The sequence below is a fragment of the Antennarius striatus genome, chromosome 22 (assembly GCF_040054535.1).
Source record: "Antennarius striatus isolate MH-2024 chromosome 22, ASM4005453v1, whole genome shotgun sequence".
In the NCBI taxonomy this organism is placed as follows: domain Eukaryota; kingdom Metazoa; phylum Chordata; class Actinopteri; order Lophiiformes; family Antennariidae; genus Antennarius; species Antennarius striatus.
This window is the reverse complement of record NC_090797.1, coordinates 9,363,578-9,390,000: the sequence shown is the minus strand read 5'-3', so window position 1 is coordinate 9,390,000 and position 26,423 is coordinate 9,363,578. Positions and strand designations below refer to the sequence as shown.

Below are 26,423 nucleotides of genomic sequence, written 5' to 3'. Positions count from 1 at the left end.
TGGATTGTTGAGCCACTGTCATTTATCTTGTGTGCTTTCTCTTTCTTTCTCTCCTCTCTTTTTTTTCACTTTCTCTTTCAACTCATTTGCCTCCTGCTCCCTCTCCAATCCTTCTCTTTCACCCTTAGCGGTGCTCGTCTATTTTCACACCTACTCCTTCCATCTCGACTCTCCCACTTATACATCCCTTTCCACAAAAATGACTTTTCATCAATCCCCCCCCCTCCCCCCACACCTTTTTTTCCTATCAAGGCATTAGTAAGAATATCGAGCCACCTAATGTTCGCATCCCTTTCACTGACCTCTGCGTTTTCCTCCCCTCTTCAATCTGTCCATCTAATACTGACCTGACTGAGGACGGCAGACTGTGTGAAGTTAGATGTTCATTTTAGGTGACAGGCACCATATGAGTCATAGTCATTATCACGGTGCCCGCTCCCCACCCCACCCCCAACCCCACCCCAGCATCCCTGCAGAGCAAACTTGCCCTTGATGTAAACAGTAGAAACAGCACACACAATGCATGCAAATTTGTACCACATGTACATTTTTTTTTTAATCTTGTTGACTCCAGCACATCGGGACAAGGTGCAGTGAGTATTGTTTGGATATAAACTGATAATATATGAAACCTAATCTCATTTTCTCGATCATTTTCTGGACCATATACATGCGATTTATTTACTTACTGATAAACATAAAATTCACAAGCAACTACGTTTTGATTCTTCCTGAGTCTAAAGTCAGAGATTTTCTCTTGTTTATCATTTTAGCAATGCTGAATGTCCTTTGGGCTTTGGATGGACAAAATCAAATATTAGAGGCTTTAGTATGACAATGTGATTAAAAAAAATATTACTGTCATTATTAACCGTTTTTTGGAGAAGAGAAGAGAAGAGAAGAGAAGAGAAGAGAAGAGAAGAGAAGAGAAGAGAAGAGAAGAGAAGAGAAAGTAATGAACTCAGCTTGAATTTAAATAAAATAATGCCGTACTTAGCATAACAGTAATGAGCTGGACCAGAGCACTGACTGAGAAATCAGATGACGTGAGAACAAAGTAGAAAAGAGGGTGAGATACATATTTGTATTTTTTTAAATAAGAAAACGACACAAAAATCACACTCATAGAAGGTCAACCAAAATGAAAATGGATCAAATGACTGCTAAAAAAGAAAGCAATTTCATTTCATGAAATAAAACTCAAGATGAATTGAGATGATAACAAGCAAAGAGAAAAAATATCAAAAGAAAAATGAGGAGGGAATAATGGGGCTCTAATGTAATATTTCAATATAGGAAAAGAGATTCCAGCATCAGTGCTACATAAATAGAATTCGAGAATGCAGAGACAGAAACGATCAGAGCAGTACATGTTGAAGAGGTTATAAAAAAAGAACAACAAATCAAACAATCACTATTACTCAGATTATTAAGTTCCAGCAGGAGTGAGGTGCTGCTGGTTAGGCGGTCCAAGTCCTGGGGGATTCACGAGGACTGCTGACTGAAACAAACATTCAACCACCATTGATTGGACACAAGCAGAAGATCAATCGACATGGCCGAAGGCACCATAAAAGAAGGAAAAGACCCCCATATCCAGAGGCATTCTCTCATATTGCCACCTCTCCCTTTCCCATTGATTAACTTAGAGGCAGTGTGATTACAAAGCAAACTCAATCTGCTTCCAGTGTTATAAAAAACAAAACAAAAGAAAAGGAAAGCACTATCGCAAAGGCAATGAAGAAATCTCAGATTAAATGATCCCGTAACAAACGTGTCCACAACATCATCATATCTAATACGTTCATAGGCAAGATGATTATATTAACCATTAGCTCAGTGGCTAATGAAATCCATTTGTAATGACTTTACCATGGCTATAGTATATCGCCTCAATTTCTCTCTCTCTTACACACAGCAGACTGAAGTGTGGTGTGCCAGCCGAGTTTTTTTTCTCACAAGTGACTCAAATGCCTTTAGAGACAGAGATAGGAAGCAAAAAATGAGAAGGTGTGAGAGTGCCAGGAAGAAGACATGAAAAGGCATCCTCAGCAAGAGAAGTAGCCACCAAGAAAGGGTGGGATTGTGCCACGGTGTGTGTGAATGCTTGCATGCATTTGCCTAATTTCCTCAGGCTGCAGTTGAATTGCGGCCTGGGGTGAGTCTTACTGTTTGTCCAACTAAACAGGGCTTACTCATAGATAAAAAAAAAAAAAAAAGTATGCTTTTTTTTTTTTTGTGCCTCATGTGGATTCCTCCTGAAACCAGCCTTTAGTCGGCGTGACAGAGACAGTATGACAGATCTATGACAGTCTGACCTCAGTAAATCAGTTTGACAGCACAAGCCCCCCAGGACAGAGATGTGAGTGTCAGAGAGAGAGAATTAAAGGGAGTCACAGGAGACTTAATTAGGCCTGTGGGACTCCGGAGTTGAACATCGTATCCGGTGAAAGTGTTTTCAACCAACAATAAGACACGCTTCCCTCTTATCTAAACCCCCCTTCTCCGCACAAGTGTCTGTCTGTTGCTATCTGAGCGCATGCAGAAAGTAAAGGGGTAAGGGTGCGTGGGATTTTGCGTGTGCGCGCACAGCTGTGAGTCTTAAAAGTGTCTTTTCGTAAAACTGTCGTATAAAATAATAGTAATAAAACATTTGCGCTGATCAGAACGCAAGAATCGATTGCCATTATCAGTTGCATCATACTGCTGACAGAGCGTTCCCACATGAGGCGGTCACCAGCTGCGCACCAGTGTTCCGTCTCCGACGCTCCCACGTACCTGTATGCGCGGTGAGGAATGAGCGCCGGGACTTACCGCAGTAGAGAACCAGCAGCGCTGTCAGAAGCACCACAGCCCAAAAAGTTGACGACATTCTCGGCCAACGATTGGCATCTCTGCGCCGTGTCAGTCTTGAAATTGAAGCCATTGGTCAAGCAGGACACTTCCTCTTTGGAGAGAGAAATAAAAGGCAAAGATAAAAAAAATAAAAATAAAAAATCTCACAATCCAGCTCGGCCTCTTACAATGCACATATCTCCGCGTGTAATCCCACAAAAAGACACGTCAGTATGGAGCATCTGATAGGGAAAAAAACAGTTCTGCTCCTTAGGGTAGTCGGATTGCCGGTGCGCAAAAGAAAAGCTCACATCTTCCTCTGGAACACGAGTTTGGGGAAATAGCGCAGTATTCTTTTTATATTTTTTTCAATATTCGTTCAGAGACGCAAGTTGGAAAACGTCCCTTAGCTGTCCAAAAAAGTGTTAAGATCAATTTCCCTTCTATATTTCATTAGAATGGTGCGCTGGTGCCTGAAGATTGCGTTGAGTTAAGGTGTTCAATCATCTATACCGCAACGTCGTAAAACCTCCTTTCACCTGTGTTAGGTTTCCTCGATTCCCTCCAGCCCCATCAGCCCCGACGGCATAGCTCAAAGACGGGCTTGAAAAATAAACGGGCACATATAAAATCCGGTGAGTGAACGAGGATTGGCCATAAAACAAAAAAGAAAAAAAGTCCTTCAAGCTCTCCGTTTGGGCTCGAAGTAGAAGATCACAGCTTGCATGCAGGAGGAAAAGCAACGTGGAGAACGGATGGGAAGAGGCAGAGAGACTGTTGGAGGGAAGAGGGACAGGAAAAGTGCGCACTGTGCGCCTCCGAGAGATTTGGTTCAAAGCGAAACATTTAGATAATCGATATCACGTCAGCAATAAGCCACTTGAGGTCGTGCTTTACAGTGGTCTCACATTAACCTGAGGCTGTAGATGAAACAAATCCTTTTCTAATCTTAAAAAAACCATCGGGTAGTGAGAATTTAGTGTTTGGAATGGTTTCATGTATTATAATTGGTATATATTTGTTTTTTGACTCGATAATGATTGAGTGATATTTGCCCATTAGTAAAATTGTACGATCTTTCCCTCAGACGCTCGTCGTTCACAGGTAGATGCGCACAGGGGCGCAGCTAGTCCTGGAGCTCTGATGGGGCAGAGGCCCCATCACTCGTACCACGATGTTTATTGTATGCATTGTGTTTTTGAAACATGCTATGTGTTTTATGTTCTGAATTACATTGTTCAACACCACTGCTGCCAGTCAGGGGTTATAGTGGATTTGGCAGGTGGGTAGAGCAAAATGCTGCTCTAGGTTCAGAGAAAATAGAATTTTTTATTCACTCATTTTCTTCAAGAGGAGACAATCATAATCACGGAATCACAGAATTTGGCCAGTTTGTTGAAACTGTAAACAATAGGAACCATACCTCAGATGACTATGAGCACACACTGGAGAAGTCAACACTCACTCTAACACTTAATACCCACAGAGAATTTGGAGTGATCAATTCTACTAAGTTGCATGATTTTGGAAGAGGGAGGAAGCGTTCAATAGAATTTGTATTACAAATACCTTTTGACTTTCATGACAGTATATTTAATAAGATGTAGTATATTAGTGTCACTTTGTTGTAAAGATCCAAGGTTAATGCTAGGTTGGTCTGATATTTACTAAACAATGTTTCTCATTTTTGTAGCTTCTGAAATTGTATATAATTTATAAGGCTGCATCAAAATTGGTTAATAAGGCTCACGAGTCTATTTTATTGTTAAAATAAGATTAATCCTGGGGTACATGCCAGAGGAACACACAAGTGTACATACATTCATTGGGAATTCTATTTATTTAAAGTCATTATACTATCAAGAAATTCCCATTTTTCTGCAAATGCAAACTTAACTTCATTAATGTTTTGTTTTTCTACATTTTGTGTTTTGTGTATGTATTGTTATATTAAATATAAAAATATATATTGTTATATTAAATATAATATACATATATTAAAATAAAATAAATATGAAATATTCTAATATATAAAGTATTTTTAAAATAAAGTAAAATAAAATGTACTTATTTCCCTTCGGGGATTATTTCCAGTATATTTTATATTTTATATTTTATATATATATATATATATATATAATATATTTTATATATATATATATATATATATATATATATATATTTATTATATATATTTTATATATATATATATATATTTATATATATATATATACACTGTATATATATATATATATATATATAAAAAAAATATATACCTAAATTAAATACCATTCATTCATTCATCATCTACCGCTTCATCTGCTGTGGTGGGTCATAGGTAGTTAAATATGTTGTATATTTTGCTTAATTTTCACCTTGTTTCATTTAGTTTTCATTTTTTTCTGTGGAGTCCATTCCTTTCTAGTTCTGTTTTTTTTTTTTTTTTTTTTTTTTGGGGGGGGCGGTTATAAATGCACCAAAGGAGCAGCACTCCTAGTTTTGTTGTATTCAATACATTGTATTTGATACAGTGATAATAAAGGCTATTATATTCTATTCTCTTTTAATTGTATGATGTAATTGCTTTCTTTCTCTCCATCATGTTGTCCTACATCCATCCCAAATAATGTTATTGCACTGAAGTTATTGCCCCAGGAAAATGTGTCTAGCCACGTGTCCACATATTCATAGGGCTTTTTTTTTTCAATTTAATGTCATTGCACTATCAAGAAATACCAATTTTTCTGCAAATATAATGGACATTTAAATGTGAGTTTGAAGGACAGATTTTGTAAATGCCCTTTAGGACTGTATGCCACTGAATAATAAAGCAGATATACAAAAGAAACTTAAAATTTGAGTGGAAGTCATTACAACCTCAAGTCCAGGCATGTTGCATGAGCACCAATGAAAACTAGTATTTCCCAGTCAATAAAATGAGCTCTGTTAGTATAAAACTAAAAGTAGTCAGTAAAAAGTCCCTTAGAATAAATTCAAATAATTACTTAAAGTAATGTAACATTAAAGTCCCACTGCTTTAAAATGTAAACTCAATTAGAGAAAAAAAATAAAATAACAAGAATACACCACCACAGGGGAAATGCACAATTATGTTTAGTTTTTGGTTTAGTGTTTATTGAACATACTATTAAACTTTTATTTACTTTACAGTGGATTTACAGAGCTGTAGTTGGAGATGGAAGGCATAATTTGTTGGTCTGGTTGACACGTGCGGTGTTTTGGTTCACTGATTGCTCTCTTCGAGTCGTTCTGTTACAGTTGGTGGCTCATGTTAATGAAAAAGCTCTTCAGACACAGTTAGCGACTGGCTGATGAACATATGGAACATTTAGCAGTGTAAAAGCCAGATACTTCCCTCAGGAGTTGATGGATACTATAAAGGATATTATAAAGTGAATATATAATACTAACAAGCTGCAACCATATGACCACCTGATAATATGAAGCTATTTGTGATAAAACTTGCCAAATCAACCCCAAAGATGGTGATTTGTATGTTGCATTCGGGAATCTAGGACAGTGTTGCGACCGATGTAGTTTCAACATCATGGACAGAACCATGTGGCAGCCCTTGTGGATACCATGGACAGCACCAGGGACCGACACTCTGACATCTTGGAGTTATGGTCCCACAGACAGAAGCAGTACCTGAACCTCCGTCCCTGGAGACCCTAAGCAAAGAATCTACGTCCGACCTGCTCCCAGCAAGCCAGAGCTGGTTCTGTGTGTTGGATGTGAGGCTCTGGGAGCCACTGTGCACTCACATCGACACTCTCTTCCATGAACAAGAAGCTTTATTTTGTCACATACATTTACACAGACAGTTGTACAATATGGAGTACAATAATTTATTCTCTGCATTCGGCTCATCCCCTAGGTGCAGCAGGCAGCACTCATGACGCCCGGGGAGCAAATTAGGAGCTCTATATCTTGCCCGAGTATACTTCACACATGAAGCCAAAGAACACAAGTGCAGAAGAAATTGTAGTTCTTATGAATTATACCATAATCAATTTTTTTTTTAAATTTCTCTATTTAGAGCAAAAATTTCTCTGGATGGTCTGTCAGCTGATCTATCATGTCAAACAAGTTCTTTTATAGAAATTCCAAGGTATCTTTTCTTAGGCATGCTGTGCTAATGTGCACTGGACTGAGAATCTTGTAAAGCAGACTGTAAACCACACTGGCAGCTATAAAAGTAGCTAATTGCCACCAGCACTTGTAAACTTCTAAAATCTGCATGTAATTGCTCTTTTCTGTAACGTATGTTAGACACAAATTCTTTCCAGTAACTATCTCTACTAATGTTTTTTAGTTTATTCTTCATATTCTCCTTGCACTGCTGATCTTAAAAGCAACGGACTTCATATATGGAGTCAATTAAAGCACCGGCATGTGGCTTCTGAAACGGTGTCGTGTGGAGCCCACCCACAGATGCATGAGCACAGAAAACTCACGTGTGCACACTTTGACTCGACCACACATTCTTTTGATGCAGTTTGTTCAGTTAAGCATTTTTTGCACTGTTTTCCTCTATACTCTCACATGTTAATGCCAAAAAAAGCAGCTGTTCACTTCCAGATTGGATGCAATGCATGAGCCGTGGCCTACATATGTTATCCCCCGTTCACTTTATGTAATGTTTCTGAACCTCCAAACAGACTGAAGCACACAAAGCATCAAGCCACTGAATCAGATACTGCTATTTTGGAGGATGTTACCACCCTTCAAAGATTTCAAAGATGAACAAAAAGATACTGACTGACTCATTTTTATCAACTGTGAACCATAATAAAATATTCCATTCCTTCTCAACATTAATGACCATTGCAGCACGAGTTCTGTTGCCTTTCTATCTTTCACTGGCGCTCGAGTGTTGACTCTGGTCTCTGCAGGAGTTCAAAAGGATATTTTCTAAAACCGGTGGTGTTAAATTGTGTTTTTAAAAATGTAAAAGAAGATTTCAAGAGACATGACTGCCAGCTGTTGCCAGCTCTGAAAAATCTGATTAATATATTCCTGTTAGTCAATGAATGATGTCCCAGTTGAGCAGCGAGGTCAGAACTCCAGTAGCCCAAACTAAAAAAATATAAAGAAGAGTTAGCAGTGGAAGCAGCAAGAGATACTGAAGTAATGTGGCACAGGCTGAGCAAAGGGAGATGCTCTTTGTTGATTTTACGTTTAGTAATGGAGAGCTAAAATTTCCAAAAGCAATTGGAAATGTCATTCATTTATTAACTGTACAGTCACACCAAATAAAAAGGACAGCTGAACAAATGCTTTAAAACGTGCTGTAGAAGTAAAGACAACTTTGACAAAAACAAAAGACACTTATTCATTTGAAGCTGTAAATACACATTTATGGTGCCCCAAGTGATCCTAATTTATACATGAATTCAGAGTTCAGTTTAAAATTCAGACAAATATAAATGGATGGAATTTAGGAACATAAAAAGACAGAGTTTAAGTACAGGACCAGGTGACCTGTTTGAACTTCACAGCATATAAAGTGCATCCAAATGCAGAAACACGAAGCAAGCAGAAGGCATGAAGATTTTGTTCCTGGAGCTTGCAATCGGAAAGCTTTTATGTAATGACCTTTAATTATAAAGTAACCTCCCTTTTATGCAGTTCCTGCTGTACTTTCATTTCATGCATGTGAACATTCAATGGTGTTTACTTGAGTTTTATGCAATGCATAGGAGAAGTCAATGTTTGGGCTCCTCGCAGAGGGCTGAATTTCAATAACAAGCATTTAATGAGAGTTAAACATTCCCTCCAGAGTTTAACATTCCCTCCATCCATTGCAGTATCACACACAAATGTGTGGGAAGGGGTAATGGCGAGGTACTGCAGTGGGTGCACTATGAAATCCTATTGCATGTCATCTCACATGGCCTCTGTCAGTCACAGCGTATTTTGATTTAAATAATGCTTTCCATATGGTTTCTGTGTCCCATCCTGTCTGTAGGTCTACTCATCTGCAGTGCCAGGAAGCTTTGAAGCAGATTCAGATGGCCTCCCTTGCATGAAGAAAATACAGCTCAAATGTATCTTCCAGCTAACGGCAACAGTTAAAAGGAAAATTTTTTGTGTGATGATAGATGACTCCGTGCTGCTGATGAGCAAAATTGCTTACATTTCCTAACTATGTTGTTGATTTCACGCTGTTGTATTTGTCTCGCAAGCAAAACATCATGCGGCTCTCAAAATGTGATTTATAATGTGCAACAATTACAAAGACCTTAAGGATCATGACGCTACAACTTCCCACCAAATTAAATTAACTTAATCTATCTCTCTCTGAATTCCATCCAACAATATTTCCATTATGACCAACAATATTTTTAATGATTAATCAGCACTCTGCCCAGAAAAAATTAACTGCTTGTCCAAGAAGTGTTGTTTGGCTTCAGAACTGTGACCACAAATCAGTTCTTCCTGCTATAGAGACCTGGTGTCTACATGGTTAAATTAATAGTGGTAAATTTGAGTTCTGGTCATGAAGTAGAAAAAAAAAACAGATTTACAATTGTGTTCTTTACACTCTTATACAAAGTCTACAAATGATCAGTAACACATAGTTAAAAATGTTAATGAATGTCATGTTAAAGATATGTGCAACGTATGAACAGAATCATGGTAATGTTTTACATGTTTCAAGTTTTCATGCTGAGGAGTGAATTTCCATAAGGTCAATATTCCCAGGAGATTACAGTATTCACTATGATACGCAGCGCAATGGCGTGGTGCATGGACTTTTCCCCGCCTCATGCCCTAGCCAGCTGGGATAGGCTCTAGCTCATCGCGACCCGCCAAAGTGGATGAAGCGGTTGAAGATTAATAAATGAATGAATGAATAATCGTTATGATTCTGTGAACTTTTCAAAAACAGAGCCCTCAGGACAGTCGCTACACGTATAACTACTTCACTGGTATTTTGTATGTCCAACAGCTCTATAGGGCACTAGAATATCTTTAGGCTGCTTTTACCCACAAAAGAGAAATCAAACCATTATAATCATGAGGCATATTTTGTGTAAGAGTTGTCCCAATGAATCACTGTACTTATATTCAAGTGTAATGGAGTAGAAAAATAAAAATGGGGATAAAGGGAAAGTGTTGTTTTCTGCTGCTTTTATGCAGCTGAGAATCTGACCTATTATCTTTTCAGATCCAGTTTTGTCCTCTCTTTCATGTTTTTGGTGTGGCCTTGTTGAATAGAATTTTTAAGTGAAAGGATCTGACTTTTGAAATCATTTGAAAAAGGCTACAGAAGCTATTGCAGCTGTCTTGAACATCATCCTGGCTTTAGTTAAGACGGAGATGAGACATTTACTGAATTTTATTAGTAACCAATACATTTGCACAGCAAACACGGCTCTTGTGCAAGTATTTCATTTATAGTACATTTCACACATGTCTCATCTTTCATAAAATCCAAGATGTACTATATAGCAGACATCATCACCTTTAGGAAGTTCGATGGAGGATTTGTTTGTGTGAGTGCTGCTGGGTTCCTGTTATCTTCAAGTGGGTACTAAACATGTAAAATTAGGTTAAACTGGACTCAGTTACTATATATTTTATATTGTCTCATATTTTCTCATCTATTATATCTTTTTTTCATGGGTTAAAAATACTTCATTATTATTCTTTACATTTTAGAAATAAAAAGAAACCACTGTTTAATACTTTGGTATGTGAAATGGTGTTAAATATAATATTTTGAGGTCCATTTCAAAGTCATTTCACTCATGTTGCTTAAGAAATCAATATATCATAGACATTTATTTATTTATTTGTGATCTGCATGTTAAAAATGGACTGTACTGATATACTTACATATAGCACTTTTCTAGTCTGGCTGACTAATCAAAGCAATTTAAAATTTTAGCCAGCATTCTCTCTTTCACACAACCATTTATACAGTGGTGGTGACAGGCACCACCTTCTCTTGAGGAGTGTTAATCTTTCACACCACCATTCACACATAGTGAAATGCATTGAGCTTCATTGCAGGTGAGGCCCTGACATTAGATTCAGATTTACACGTTTATTGTCATTGCCATTAAATTAGTACTGGATACTTCCAAAATGTGGACTACAGAACTCGGGATCAACCCCTACAACTCACTTCCTCATTTTGACCCCTGCAACCTTCACAGGAACATTGGATTAAGTAGTGCAGGATATTTGTTAAGGAGGATGAGAGGCCTGTTTTCTCTCTCCAGTGCCCCCAATGTCAAATCAGTGCTCACTAACTTGACAGCCTCGAAAAACTCCTACACTGGAAGTCAATTGATTTCACGGAATTCTGTGAAACATATCACCCGAAACAAATCATTCCTCTGTCTCCTCTCTTATGTTCTAATCTCAACATCTCTGTTTCTCACTAGAGTGTCTTGTGAGGAAAAATATCATTGCTGTCAAATCTTTAATGCTAGGTTGGAATTGACTTTTCTGAATTAAATCAAAATCACAGATGGCCACATCATCACAAACTACCTTGGTGAAGAAAGTGAAACGGACTAACCACACCTGTGACATTGACGAGAGAGGGGAAACCACCCTCAGTAGTCTGGGCCTGAAGCAGTTTATCCGAAGAAATCTGTTGATCGTAATTATAGGCTTTCTGAAAGAGAAAATTATTAAGTCTACGCTTTGCCTTGCCATGCTGGCAACACACACAGCATGACTCCGCATCATATTACAACCAGCCCCTTCACCAAACCTCCATGTCTTGAAAAACGTAATGCTTGAAAGTATGTCTTTACCTCCATCTTCATTTACTTCATTTTTGTTTTTAATGTCATTCCCTTCAAATACCAGAAACATACTTCTTCAAAAAGTTGTCAATGGTAGGTCAAGAGCAGCAGATTGTTGATGATATTCCCTCTCTGCTGCTGCAGTGTGTGTGTGTAAGTGTAAAACTATGAGTGTGTATAACTATGGCTGTAACTATTTCACTGATATATATATATATATATATATATATATATATATATATATATATATATATATATATATATATATATATATATATATATATATATATATATATATATATATATATATATATATATATATATATTGGGGAGTGATGATAAATTATCCCCTTTAGGGTCTGATTGTAGATTTCAAGTTTTAGCATCATGCCTAATAAATTCATACAGACATATCTGTGGCAAATGATCAAATTTATTGAATTCCCCAACCGAGACATGAGTACCATTGTTCGGCATGTTTTTTTGTTTTTTTTTAAAGAAATATGTGAATGTGAAGACCCGCAATGAGCTGGCAATGTGTCCAGAGCTTCTCCCTGCCTCGTGGCCGTAAGTCCACTAGGGTAGGCTCCAACAACCCCTGTAATACACTAAAGCAGAGGAAGCAGTACAGAAAATTAATTAATGAGTGAATGTAAAAACATTCTTTAGTTGGGCATCTTCTGGATTGAAGCAACCTTTCAGCTGTAGGTAGATGAGAATAGAATCCAAACATAAAGAAATAAGCTAAGAATATTTGAAGTCAAACTCTTATAATTATTGGATTTCATTTTTTGTGCATAATGAATTATGGCCAACGTGTAAAATATTTCATCACCAATGTAAGTCTAGCGGCTGCCATTGTATCAGTAATAGACAACATGGTGAGGAGGTTCTTCTTTTCTCAGCACTGCACTAAGCTTCTCAGTGTGGGAGCATCTGAGACCTGACCTTTCCCTGCGCTTATTCCCTTTGATCCATCCAGACACAAGCTACTTCCTCTTTACTGGGCCACCAAGGAGGGCTTTGAACTTAGCTTGCCACTCAGTGATTTAAGTGAACAAAGTCGTCTTATTTATACCGCAGCAGGCTCTCTCTTACTGCCATGGATTAAGAGAAAGAGGAGACTGAGGAGCCTTTTTTAGCATTTTGAATCTGCGAGGCACTAGTTCACCACTGAGATGAAGGAAAAAGGAGATATCACACTTATTACTGAAGCTTAGCAGCAAGTTAATTGCTCTGCTGATAACATGTCAGCATAATGGTCACAATGTTCATTTTGGCCCAAAGCAGCAATCTTCTCATTCTGGCACAAAAGCTATTGAATGCATGATCAAAATATAGATTTTAAGTCTTTGAATTTGTTTGGGAAGCAAAGATGAGAAGGACAAGTAGGATTAACAAGCAATTGCTAAACAAATGAAGTAAGACAATTTCCAATTTTGCCAATGCATTAATTACGTCACCTAAATAAAGCCTACAAAGTTGAAGAAGCAGCTCCGTGAGGCTGTAGCATACATGTAGGCTCACCATCAAAATGCATGCATGCATCTGCTGAAATATAGGTATAATAAGAAAGGAAAATTACTATTATCCTGACTTTCTTGATCATGGTTTTGCTGCTGTTAATATTGAACTTATATTTAATAGACTAAATTAATTTTGATTGAATTACATTTGGATAAATTAGATTAAATAGATTCAATTTGACTGTCCAGTTCAGTTGTAGTACTCAAAATAAAATGTACTTTGGCATAAATGAATGCATAAATGAATAAATACATATGTTCATACACACATTGCCTTATTATGTACGTATACACATGCTACAGGTTCATATCCATGTCAGAGACATTGCAGCTTTCTGTCATTCTGACATTAATCCGCATAAAGACACTATATGATCTATCGGCATAATATGTGTCAGTTTTGATGTATGAGATGAGAAAACATGTTGAATCATTAATGATCTTTCCATTATTATCCAGTTCATCATATCAGCACCCTCTCCTGATGTACTCTATACATAAGATACGTGTAAACAATCAATCAGTGTCATATTTTTGTGCTGTTAATCGCGATGTAGCTGTGTGATACATGCAGTCTGGTCATGGTGCCAGTAATTAGAAATAAACTTTTCAGTCCACTACCCAATATCCTGTTTCAATCTGAAAAAAAATAAACTCTTTATTATTTTTGTTAAGTCATATATCCCTGCATTTATGACGTGGAACAACGACAGATGATGCTGACAGGTATTTTACATATGAGATACATTTCTTAACCCTCCATCACCCTTCAATCCTAAATTTTTAGGTTCAAGCTGACTAGATTGCTGTTGCAGGTGGACCTCTCATCTATGTTGTCTTTTTGTAGGAAATTAAGATATAAGCACAGCCATCTGACTAATGAAAGCAGAGCTAAGGGATAATATACCTTCCAGCAGTAGGGGAGAATGCTGATCACAGGTAGACAACATGGTGGGAACAGATTGACCCACCTGTTCCCCACACCAATCTGCCTGCTGTCCTTTACAAATGTTTTGGGGTTTTTTTATGCTGGTTTGATCCCCGAAAGGAAACTTGAGGCACATTGTTATTAGTTGGAACAGATGCATAATAATATCAGTGTGTACAGGCCCTGGACACACAAACACACACACAGAGGGCCTGTACGAATACAGGGGCAGGTAGAGTGGCGGGCAGTTCCTGCTTGGTGCGCCCAAATGAGCAACTTGTAAGGGGACCGGCGCCTTGCTCAAGGGCGCCTTGCTCAGGGGTGCCTCGCTCAAGGGCACCTCGCTCAAGGGTGCCTCAGCGGTGCTCCAGAGATGAGCTGACACCTCCCTCCCTGACACACTCCAGGTGCGAGAATCAAACCGCCAATCTTAGAACATTGGACGACCCGCTCTACCACCCGCTCTACCACTGGTAACAGGTGCTGTTGCTTCTGCGACCATTTTGCTTGGAACCTTGCCGTAAGCCAGAATTAAAATAAATAAAGAAGAGTGGTGCCAGAAATGGACTGTTTTTCATCAGTGCTGTGAACTAACTTTTTTTTTTTTTATATGGGCACCCTTACTTCTTATTGGGCACAGCCACCTTTTTGTAAGTCTGGTTGCTAACGTCTAAACAACACTATAACTTACTTTGCAAGGCAATTTGATTCAACAGAATAATCTGGCTCATTAAGTTAACATATAGTTGAATCTCTGTGGAAACACATAGTTTAATGCTAGAAAAAACACAGTTAGAAATTTCCTGGGTTAAACTGATAGAAAGTGCCGAGAGGAAAAATAGGAAATGCTATCAAGTAATGAGGGTACCATCCTGAATTCTGCTGCACCATTAGTAGCTAGCTGTGGACCAAATGACTCAGAGGCTGTCATTACTTGTTGCAGATACAACCTGCCTTTCCTGTCAGCTGTCAACTATTGAGACTATTGAACACAGACACAAAACACTGGACCGCTGGACAAGGGTTCAAGTTGACAGTTTCTGCAAGACAAATGATTGTCTCATTGCAAATAATAAAAACAAAAGAATAAAAAAGTATAGACCACACCCATAGGCTGAATGGAGATTTGTGTGTCAAATATGTTTACACACAAGTCTCAAAGGGACTGTAAGCTGACTAACTATGAGTTGGATAATGCTCCCTTCTGTAGCATTATCTGTAGCAACAGTATAGGCCTGGTAAAAATTTTAAACTTGCCTGCCTTTTGTCTTTATTCTAAGCCAGCCAACAACTCCACCAGAGATCTAGAATTTCCATCTACCACAGCTTTTTGCTAAGTTTGTCTCTCTCACATATATCGCCGGAGAGGCAGTGTACAGTCGGTCTATCTGAGGCCGTCTGGTGTGAACGGCAGCTTGTTGCTGCTGGAAACGAGGCTGCGGAATAAAAAGAAACAGACCCAGTTGGGTGATGATTCTCTGTGTTCAACATTGCAACCAATATAAAAGAAGCATCATGGCTCATGTGCTGTTTGCCCTAACATGGCAAAGATTTGCTGAGCTTGTGCTTACACTACATCCATCCAATGGCTCCATCTGTATTTACTGTGGGCTGTTGGCTTCTTACTTGCTTCTGACTCCTATCATGCCAAATAATAGATTACCTCAGTAATCGATGGGTTGCTAAATCAAGCCTATGTTTCTTCCTTCCAAATTTGACATTACTACTCATTTTGTCTCAGAAACAGAAAAGATGCATTGTTTGTAACAATCTTCAATTCCCTTCTATTGTACAACGATTCAATCCTTCTGTTGCTGCAGTTTTATACATCTCTCTTTTGCTTCCAACCTCTATATTCTTCCTCCCCAATCCCTGCTAAGTAGGATTTCACCCAGCATTCTTCACAGCAGGACACTGCAGGTAGCCTATTTGCATATATTGTTCAAGAATGGTAATTGGAAGGAGTTCTCTTAGAAATCATGACAGAAATCATTTTCTGTTGCTTTGTTATGAGTATCCCTCTATTCATGGTAGATGAAAGCAGTTTTATTATCCTATTATAGGGTCTATGTCGCAGTGATGTGATGACGAATATTTGCTCTCAATTCTATGTTTTATGGAGGGGGGGTTCTTAATAGGATCCCAACAATGACAATTATCTTCAGGCAATTCTCTTTCTTTTGAATGAGGTCCTATTAATTGCATTTACAGACTCTGAAATGAAGTATGGAGAATGATTGAAGTCAACAACTCCCAAACTAATTTGCATGGTAATGAATATATTTCTCTGTGAGAATCTGAAATGTTCCCACATGAGCCTTTTGGAAGCGACAAAATACTTGGAAACAGAAATGTGGGAATAGGAGGTGAGCATGAAACAACTCTCTCGTCAGAGCTATTGTGTAAATTTCCCATTGGTTTGAATCTGCCAGGCTCAGTCTAAAGTTTGCAAAAGGGACATTTATAGAATGGAAGCTCTGCCTTACATGCGCTTTGCCGAGGTATTGTTTCTTTGTAATATAGTTGTTTTCCGTTGAAAAGAAATTCCTTGATTACTAAACAAGCAGAATTTTCAGATTTAGATCATAGAGCAAACGTGAAACTAAAGATTTACTGATGGAGAAAACAAGTTAAAAAAAATTGTATCATGCTTTGGGCCAGTTGGCATTTTGTGAGCTCATTCGATCAGAAACAGTCACCTTGTGCACTACATCACTTCTGGACAGGCAGGCTGCAGTCTAATCTCCGTACCAGTTATAGCCCTGCCCCTGCGTTTCTCCCCTGCCATCATCTCCAATCTGAGGGACCTTTTACCTTCCCTGACCACTGAGCTCAGTCATTCCTTTGCTCCCTTTGCATACTGTTTTTCCAACCCCTCTTCCATCTCAGCTCTTCCTCCACACAAATACGTTCCTTTCAGACTGCCTCAAATTTGTTGCTCCCAGATTTGTCCTCTAGCCATTTAATATCCTTTATTCAATCTCCCAGACCCCTAGTTTCCACTTTCATGTTTTCTGTCAAGCCCCCAGACCTTTCTACACTGACCTCTCTTCCAAAATATTATTTTTACATCTCCAGTCTCTTGGTAATTTTTTCTGTTACTTTCTTCTCTTCAAACCTATGACTCAGGAATAAAGACGAACCATGAAGGGCAAGAATAAGAATTAAAAATCCCAACCACCTCCACACACACACACACGCACACACACATCACCAGCATCCCAAATTGACAGGCTTGAATCCTTAGGGTAGCTTTATGGATTCTTGGTGCAGCTTTGAGCAAGATGAGGCTCATGCAGCCATGCGAGACCAGCCTGGTGGAAGGCTAAACACAAAATAACCCCGAAAGAGATCCGGGGATGTGAGATATCTGCCTGCGCTATCTAACAATCTCAGTCGGCTAGAATACCAATATAGAGTAAACTCAAGAGATGAAGCATACAGGGGGAATTGGTATTTTTCAGGGTATTTCCTGCTTAAGTGTGGGCATGTGGAAACGATTGGAAAGGTGTAGGAATGCTCGCTTGTCTGATTTCCTACTGGAGTTCAACAAACTCTAACCTTGCTATGTCCCGACTTGTTGTTATGCCAAAATTGGTTGACAGCCAAGTAAATGTAAAGGCATGGCAACACTGTCTGGCGAGCCATACTGTTTAGTGCGGCATGAATTGGCCGACTCCCAGCTGACTAAATACAAATCTGTTTTGATCCAAGGGACAAGCAATGCGGCAGATCCTGTGTGTGTATCAGTGGTGTAATGTGAAGAGGAGGAGGCGAGCACAAGGGAATCGCTCCATAATCTACTCTACCATTCACAGTACTTTTTCCGCTCAGTCCATAATACCCCAAATGAGTTTTACTGCCCAGGCTCAAAGCTATCCAGCAAGCTCTAGAGACAAAGTCCCATTTCAGTGAAAAATGCCCAGCTGCAAACAATTCAGCAGAGATGGCCACAAATACACACACAAATAAACAACAAAAGGTTGTCATCTGGCTAGAAAGTACATAATTAGGAAAGGTTGAGTTGGTGAGCATCACCATTGGCATATCCGAACTGAGAGTACCTGCCAAAGTCTCAGTTCTGATTTGCCAATGTCTGTCTGTCAGGCAAAAAAACAACAACAATGCAGTGGAAAGACAGAGAGAAGGGCATGGAGTGAGCATAAGTGAGCGAAGAGCAAGAAAATGAGTGAGTCACACAACATAGTTCAAAAAGAATCAAGAGAGAATGAAGACAGTGTCGGTGTTGACATTCAAAGTAGAGACAGAAGATAAAGTGAATGGCAGAAAGAGAAACAGAGCGAAGGAGCAGGAGACGCCCTCTGTTTATGTTCTATCTCCTAATTACTCCAATGATAAATGAAAGCTATCAGAACTTTTTTTTTGGCGTGAGAAATCATCTTCTTCTTGATGCAAAGTTTGCTGGAGCTGCTGTTAAGTTTTGCTCTATTTCTATTATTGACATACATTCATCAGTTACGGTCCATATATTATGTTCATTGTATGGCATATGCAATAATTTTGTTGCCTGTACTGTGTAGGATGCAATAAGACCTCTGTGTTCCCTTTTTCAATCAGGGAGATGGTCTGTGGGCATGTGTTATACAACTGGAAATACAGTGAACTATATCCAGACAGGGTTAAACCAGAGGAAGTCTCAAAAAAGCTCACAAGGGTCCTAATGTTTAAATCAGTTTTCCAACGTAAGGATAAGGGGAACAGATTAATAGAAGCATCCAGACGCTGGTTCCATCCAAACTTTTACTCAGAATAGCTGAGGAAACTTTTATGCTTTATTAGTTTTATTCAATGAAGCACAAAAAATTAGAGATTTGCATGAAATTATAGAAAAATATCCTGGCTTGCTGGGTTCAAAATATGCAAACCAGAACTTCCATGTCCATGTCTGAATGTATTCTTTACGTTGTCATCTTTACACCATGCAATTCCTTTCAATCAGTCCGCCTGTTTCTCATCAGATGCCAATGAGATTGGAAGGGAAAAAAGCTGAATAAGGGTAAAGTGTGGGTTTTGACCAAAACGCTGACAATCACCTTCTGTCTGAGAAAAGGTTAAAAACTTGAGCAAAATTGATTCTGTAAAACTGATTACATGGTGTGTTCTTGTGAATCAGTGTGTTACACTATATTCAACGTAGGGCACTCAGAAAGTCATACATTAATGTTGTTCAAACACTTTATCATTAATCTTTGTCATCAGTTGTCATTAATATACTGTAGATTACTGTTTGGGGTTGAGTTGGTTTGGGGTATAGTAAGTCAATCAGAAATTTTAGCAGTTTTTATATTTATTTTTTAGTCTTGTCTGTTACTCTGAAATTCATTAATTCTTACCTGTTTTTATGCCGGAATCTATAACTCTCCTGATTTGTCAGTCCCTCTATTTCTCCACGTCTTTTTTGTTCCAGAACTGGAATGTGTTTAGGGCAAAAAAGAAAGTTATATTTTTACCCACAAGAGATTTCAAATTACCCTAACCCTAATTTCAGTGTTTGTACTCAAATGTGCATTTAGTGGGAGTGGGTTAAGGCACAAAATCCTTAACCTGTGCATGAGCTATGATAATATGTGTCACTGATCAACCAATCTGGCCAAACAGTGAAACATATTGTTATTGATTGAGCATGCTGTTAACTATTTATTCTCTAATACCAAAACCACCAGGATAGGCTAAAACTAGCCCCCAAGATAAAGTATACTGTTTGCTGCTCTTTTACTGTTTTCATTATGATGTAAAACATAATTCCAGAGATATCAACTTTATATCAGTTAAAGATATTTTTATTCTTTAGCATTCATTTCAGTCCCTAGCTCATTGGTTTGTGTATAGCTTTGTTACGGATTTTTATAAAGGTTTGTGAATAGTTTTACTTATGAACATGTGTATAGGTTTGTTTGTATATTTGTACATAGCTTTGTTTATGGGTTTGTATATACGTTGGTGTATGCATTTGTTTCAGTGCTTGCATAGAGGTTTGTTGGTTTGTTTGTGTATAGGTTAGTTTCTGGGGTTGTTCATAGGCTTGTCTATGGATTTGCTTCTGGGTTTGTTTATATGTTTGTTTGTGACTGTGTAAAGGTTTCTTTATGGATTTTTTTAATATGTTTTACTTACGGGTTTGTTTATAGGTTTGTTTATAGTTTTCTTCATGAGTTTGTATCACTCTGTGTGAACAAATGGGTTTGTGTAGGTGCTTGCGTACGGGTTCTTCTTTTTTAACTAAAAAAAATATTCAGGCTTGCAGGCAAATTTTTAACCAAACAGCATATGTGATTGATTTGTTCATTCAAAAGATTCATCATTCATTTAATGAATAAATGGTGCAGGTGGATGAAATTGCCGCTGGTGATAAAACATTTTCAGATTCGTTGATTTGCACCTATCAGACAATTAGTCAAACGTCTGTTTTTCTCATTTCCTTGTGCATGTATTGAAGCAGAGGGGGTGGGAAATAAGCACCTTTCCTTTGTAAGTTTCAAAATATAAGCACAGTTAACATATAAAATATGTTTTTTTGTTTCTTTGTTTGTTTTTGTGTGTGTCTGTGTGTGTGCATCTGTGTCCCCCCAGGTAAGGATCTAGCCTCTCAATCTGTAGGTGGAAAGCCGGTAGGATTTTTCTTCCTCATCACTAGGACTTAAGAGTGTGTCTGCGTGGGTTTTGAAGTGTGTGTACCCATCGGGGAACATACACTGACAGCATACCACTGTATTGACGGTTATGTGACTATGTATTTTTGTTTGTGTGTTAGTTTGGATTTAAACATGCATGTCAGACTGTGGATAATACCGGGATGTGAAGAGGGACAGTCTCAAGACTGACATTGATGAGTCGAGCTAGATCAAATAATGTATTGATGTTTCATGCTGGTAAAGTGGAATGTGGGCTTGAGCTGTCAGGTGCTTCTCTGTTGTAGCTGTTGTCATCTACTGCTTCATCACAAATTTTCTTTCCATTTCTCACATCACTGTTGCTTATCTCAAATCTTTAATGACTGCAGCCTTTCCAAGTCTCACTTATTTCAGATGCAATTGCACATAAAATCTTTCTCTCTAAAAAAGTCATCTTGATAATTCATCACAAATATGGTCCTTTGAAATGCTTTTAGGAACAGTGAATTATTATACTTTCCCCAAAAATAATTTGATGTCAAAATAAGTCCAGATTTTGGGAGAATAGTTCCTTCAAATTAAAGCTGAGAGTTGCCACTGTCTTTTCATATCCACATTATTGAGACACGGTGTCATTTTCCAAACACTTGATGATCTAACTCTACAAAGCATATCCTGAGCCAGGAAACCACAGTGGGAAAAAATAGCCTATCTCCATGCCATTACTCTCCTAGACTGAGCTCAAGGCGAGAAAAAGCCTTCTAATCATCACTCTATAGTTCTCCCTAGTCACCAATCAAAGTCAGCCTCTCTGTGAGTCAACCACTGATTTCACTCAAACTCTCATAGCCCTCACTTTGAAACTCTCCACCTGCTTCTCTGAAATGATTTTTGTCTTTCTTCGAAAAATGAAGTGGAAAAAGATTCTGCTGCTGTCTGTGTATCCTTGGTGATTTTAGAACATTTTTAGGATCCTAATTTTAATTTCAGCACCCTCAAAAAATGGTGATGATTTTGTGGCTCAACATTAAACTAAACTTCTGGGATTATTTGATGTTTTTTCATTCACATAATTGAATAATTGATGTTTAAGAGAAAATATTGCAATTATCAGAGTAAAAATGGTCAACTAAGTGCAGTTTAATAAACTGTCAACTCTACATATACTAACACACATATGAAGTTATGTGCACACCAGCCAATCAGTTTGTGCTATGCCAACTAAAATGTAAATGTGGTTTCAACTGGATCACTGCCAGTTCAAGACTGGAACAGCAGAGTAACACATGGGTGATGTCCTGTACTGACTCATAACAATAAAACGAGTTTATGTATGAAGACAAATACTAAACAAAAGTTTATTTTTTAAACCTTGGGTGATGTGCTACTCAAAGTAACTTGAGTGTCTTTAAAAAACACTATAGATAGCAGTACAAATGTACCACTCGTGAGGAGGGATCCTAGTTAGTATTGGCTAACTGTTTAGTGAATCCAGTTATGACTGCCAAAATACCAGACTGTAAAGAACCAAACAGCTTCCATAAATCACTCTCCTTTCCAATCACGACAGGAATAGCCAACACAGAGATCACAAAGAAGAGGTACCAACTTCAAATTTGCAGCCTTGCTCACATGTGTTAGTCACACTAATGGAATGTTTATAACCCTGAGTATGACTGGTTGCTGCAGTTTTCTCCTGCCACGAGTTGATGTATTCATGTTTGAATATGCAAACAGAATGAATGGCACAGGAATGAATGGGCGTTTGACTGAGATAAGTCTGTTTTTATTATCTTTCTTCCATGCGGGCAGCTGCTCACCACAGCTGTGTCAGCTATAATAGCTGAGAAACACATTTTGGGCAATCAAAATTACTACTGTAGCAGGTATTCTGTATCTCATTAGGTGAACACTTATTTATGGATAACAAGCATTGAATGCAGAACTTTTCAAGTTTGAGAGAAGCAGGTTTATGACAGTAACTGGATGCTAAAATTCAGGTTGCATGCTTTCAGCATCATCAGCAACAAGTTTCTGTATTTCCACTAACAGTGGGGTGTGGATGGAGCAAACAGTTTCATTTCCATAACAAGACTTCTTGAGGCAAAATAGTCTTTGGTGCATTACAAATGATTCAGCAGTAGCACCAAAGATTCACTAACGAGAGTTACACAAGATTGAAGAGTACAGCAAAAAAACACTTAAAGCAACAGCAGTGCGCTGTAGCCAGAAGTGACAGTGGTAGGAACGTAAACCTAGCTGGATGCATGCATCAGTATCAGGAGGCAGTGATGTACAGGTAATGCATACAGGTTTACATGTTACCTCAATTGATGAAGAAGAGGGTTATCAGTGATTGGTTCCCATATGGGGAGAGAGGCGAAGTAGATTAAGGATGACGCAATTAGTTGAATGATTTAGGAACAGTTGTCTCTTAGATTTATGCTGGTTAGATGGAAAAGTCAAGCAATAAATGCTGACAAATATGAAATATTTGGAAAGGGACCAGGAGGGCAAAAGGGTGCTAAAAGAAGAGTTAACCAGTCTTCATATTAGTTGTCATGAATGGTCTTAAATTGTGACATATTTATATCAGGTTGCAGAAGTGCAACAAGAAGAATAAACAGCCTCAGGGTCTCAGAGGCAACCACTGAGCGGAATTGTTCTATTTGTGTTTCAATTAAGTGGCAAGGCTAGTCCACCCGACAACAAATCAGTCTGCTGTTATGAGTTTTTAACTGAGGTCTATTTTGTTTGGTCACATATCACATTTTATGACTGTGTTGGTCTAGGCAGAGTGGGCCAGCTCACAAATGTGCAGAAGCCATAGGTTGTTGTCCAATGTGGGTAGATCATAACTCACTACATTGCACTGTATTGTGAGCAGCCATCGTGTGTGTGTGTGTGTGTGTGTGTGTGTGTGTGTGTGTGTGTGTGTGTGTGTGTGTGTGTGTGTGTGTGTGTGTGTGTGTGTGTGTGTGTGTGTCCATGCATGAAACTTTATACCTGAAAAACAAATAACGCAACAAAAATAACAAAGTAACAAATGTGTGCACATTAAATCAAGGATTGCATTTGCATTTTAATACAACAGGCCAATCAAATAGAATTCACATTTTTTACATCCAAACTGGTATTCATACAGAGTGTGATTTTTTTTAGGGGGGATCACCCCCCCTTCTGGTTTTTACTTTTCTACCTCTGCTGAATGAATTTTATCCTTGGGGGTGTAAAGGCCAAGCTAAGCTTCAAGCCACTTGAATGACACTCTTCCTTGTATACATACATATATTCTTTTACTTCAGTTTTACTTTGGCTAATCTTCATTCCTCTCCTCTCCAACTCATGCTGCCACCTTTCTAAATGTTCCTCCACCTGCTCCCTTCTTTCACTGCAGATGACGATGTAATCTGCAAGCATCATGGTCCCTGGGCATCCCAGTCTAACTTCATCTACCAGCTTATCCATCACCGCTGCAAACAAACAGGGGCTCAGAGCTGTTCTCTGATGCAGTCCCACCTCAACCTTGAATTCCTCTGTCACACCTGCAGCACCTGTCTGCCCCCACCCATCCTTGTCTGTGTCCACCTTATCCCTGATTTTGTCTTCTGTACCTGTGTCCACTCCTGTTTATATTCCCCTTGCTCAAGTTCCAACCTTTACCTGACATAGTCTTATCATAATCTTAGCCAAATGATCTTGCCCCATTTTTTGACCTATTGCCTACTGTTTGCCTACTGTTGATACCTCTGCCTGTTTTTGATTGCCTTTCTGAGTACTGACCTCTGAATTCTCTACGCCACATTCTTGACATAGAATTTGCCAACAAACAAAATTGGAGTATCATGTTATAATAATAATAATAATAATAATAATAATAATAATAATAATAATAATAATAATAATAATAATAATAATAATAATAATAATAATTATGCAAAATGTTTAAAAAAAAATTCAGATGTGGCTACTGATTATCAAACATCAGACACGGTGCTTTGTGTTCATGAACAGAATACACAGCAGCTAAAAGGCCAGATACTGAATATAGCTTTGATGGTGACTCCAAATCAATACTTAAGTAGTTTTGCAAATGCTGGATAAGAACTTTATAATTGTTTAATGATGGTTTAATATTTTTGAAACTTGTTCCCACATTCAGCAAATAAACAAAAAACTAACTAATGCAGCTTTAATCTAAAAGGTAACCGTAACCCTAAATCCATGTTATAATCCTAACCTAACCAGAGACTTCACTACAGGACAGTAATAATGTCTTTTTTAGAGAGGTTTTCGGCCCATGAAAACATTTGGACCTGAGAACTGCGAGAATATAAAACACGCATACATACACACGCACGTACGCATGCACACACACACGTATGTGTGTGTGCATGCGTGTGTGTATATGCGTGCACATACACACACACACACACGCACACACACACTCTACAATCCATTTTAACACACTGTGGTAGACCGTGAGTAAACAGCAGGGAAGTCACAGAGTAATGGGACCATTCATCACCAATGGCTACATGCTGCTGCACGGGCTTAGTCAAAGAAACCCACCCATGGAGACATGGAGGTAGCAGGCTGGGAGGAAGCAACCGGAAGGTACTGATTTACAGATCAGAGGTGATCACTGTGTGGGAAGGGGAGGAGGAGGAGTTGGTGGGAGGGAGATTTTTGCCTAAATTGGCTGCCCAATGGGGGTTTGCATGTGTGTGAGAAGTTTTTCTGGTGCAAGTTTTGAGTGTGATTAGTTAGATGCTAAATCAGGACCATTTCTGTCTGTGTGGGGGGTTTTTTATTTAATAAATATTGTCTAATTTTTATTTTGGGCAGTCAAAAGTTGGGTCTTACTCCTCGATGAATAGGTGAGGGAATTTTAAAAAAATAAGTCTGATTACACAGCACTCACATGGAATAATGAAACATTTTTCAAATTAAAAAACCCCAGCGTAATACACCAATGTGTTTTATTGAATCCTGCATCAAAAATGTTCTTTTTCTTTTTACAAACAACTCATTTCATTTACATCTAATTTGTCCATCCACTACATTTTTAAATGAGATCACAGAGTTTCCCAAAACACCTGAAAAGATTGAGCATGAAATCTTAATAAAGTCACTCTATGATGACTCTGCAAGAAGAAGACGATATAAATGAGAAAAACACAAGCGAAGTGCTTTACACAACCTTTCGAGTGAGACAGTACAATTACTTCAGATACAGAACCCTAATTTACTTTTAGGCTGACATTTTTTTCTTATAGTCTTTTGTCATTTTTCCTACATTTCAGCCTACAGCAAACAGGTAAGGATAGTATGCAGAATTATTCTGATTGTGTTTCTTCAACTGGTGTGGCAGAGAAGCAACATAATTATTGCTTTCTGGCCACCACAGCTTGCAAAAATGTACAAAAGATACCTCCAAGCATAATCAGAATCAGAAGCACTCACCTGCTGCCATGGAACTAAAGCTAAACCTGATCCCTTCAGAAGCAGACACGCCTTGATTCAATTCAATCTAGAGCTCATTGAGGCCTATGTGCTGGAGACATGTGGCCAAAGCACCAAGGAAAATGAAATTAGACGAGATTTAATAGAGCTGTATCGGGCAATGAAGAAACCTATCATGGCATCAGCTCGTCATCCATCGTCCAAATGGAGACAGGTGATCAGCAAAGACATGGCCCACAGACCATGT

General features: G+C 38.4%; 1 protein-coding gene across 1 annotated transcript in view; it reads right to left on the bottom strand.

Moving 5' to 3' along the window:
• tafa5a (TAFA chemokine like family member 5a) overlaps positions 1–2,926 on the bottom strand; it is a 128,240-nt gene extending 125,314 nt beyond the window's left edge. Inside the window, exon 1 of the mRNA XM_068307126.1 lies at positions 2,815–2,926. Coding sequence (XP_068163227.1) covers positions 2,815–2,926 — 112 coding nt within the window. The remainder of the gene's footprint in view (positions 1–2,814) is intronic.
• Positions 2,927–26,423: the final 23,497 nt, after the last annotated feature.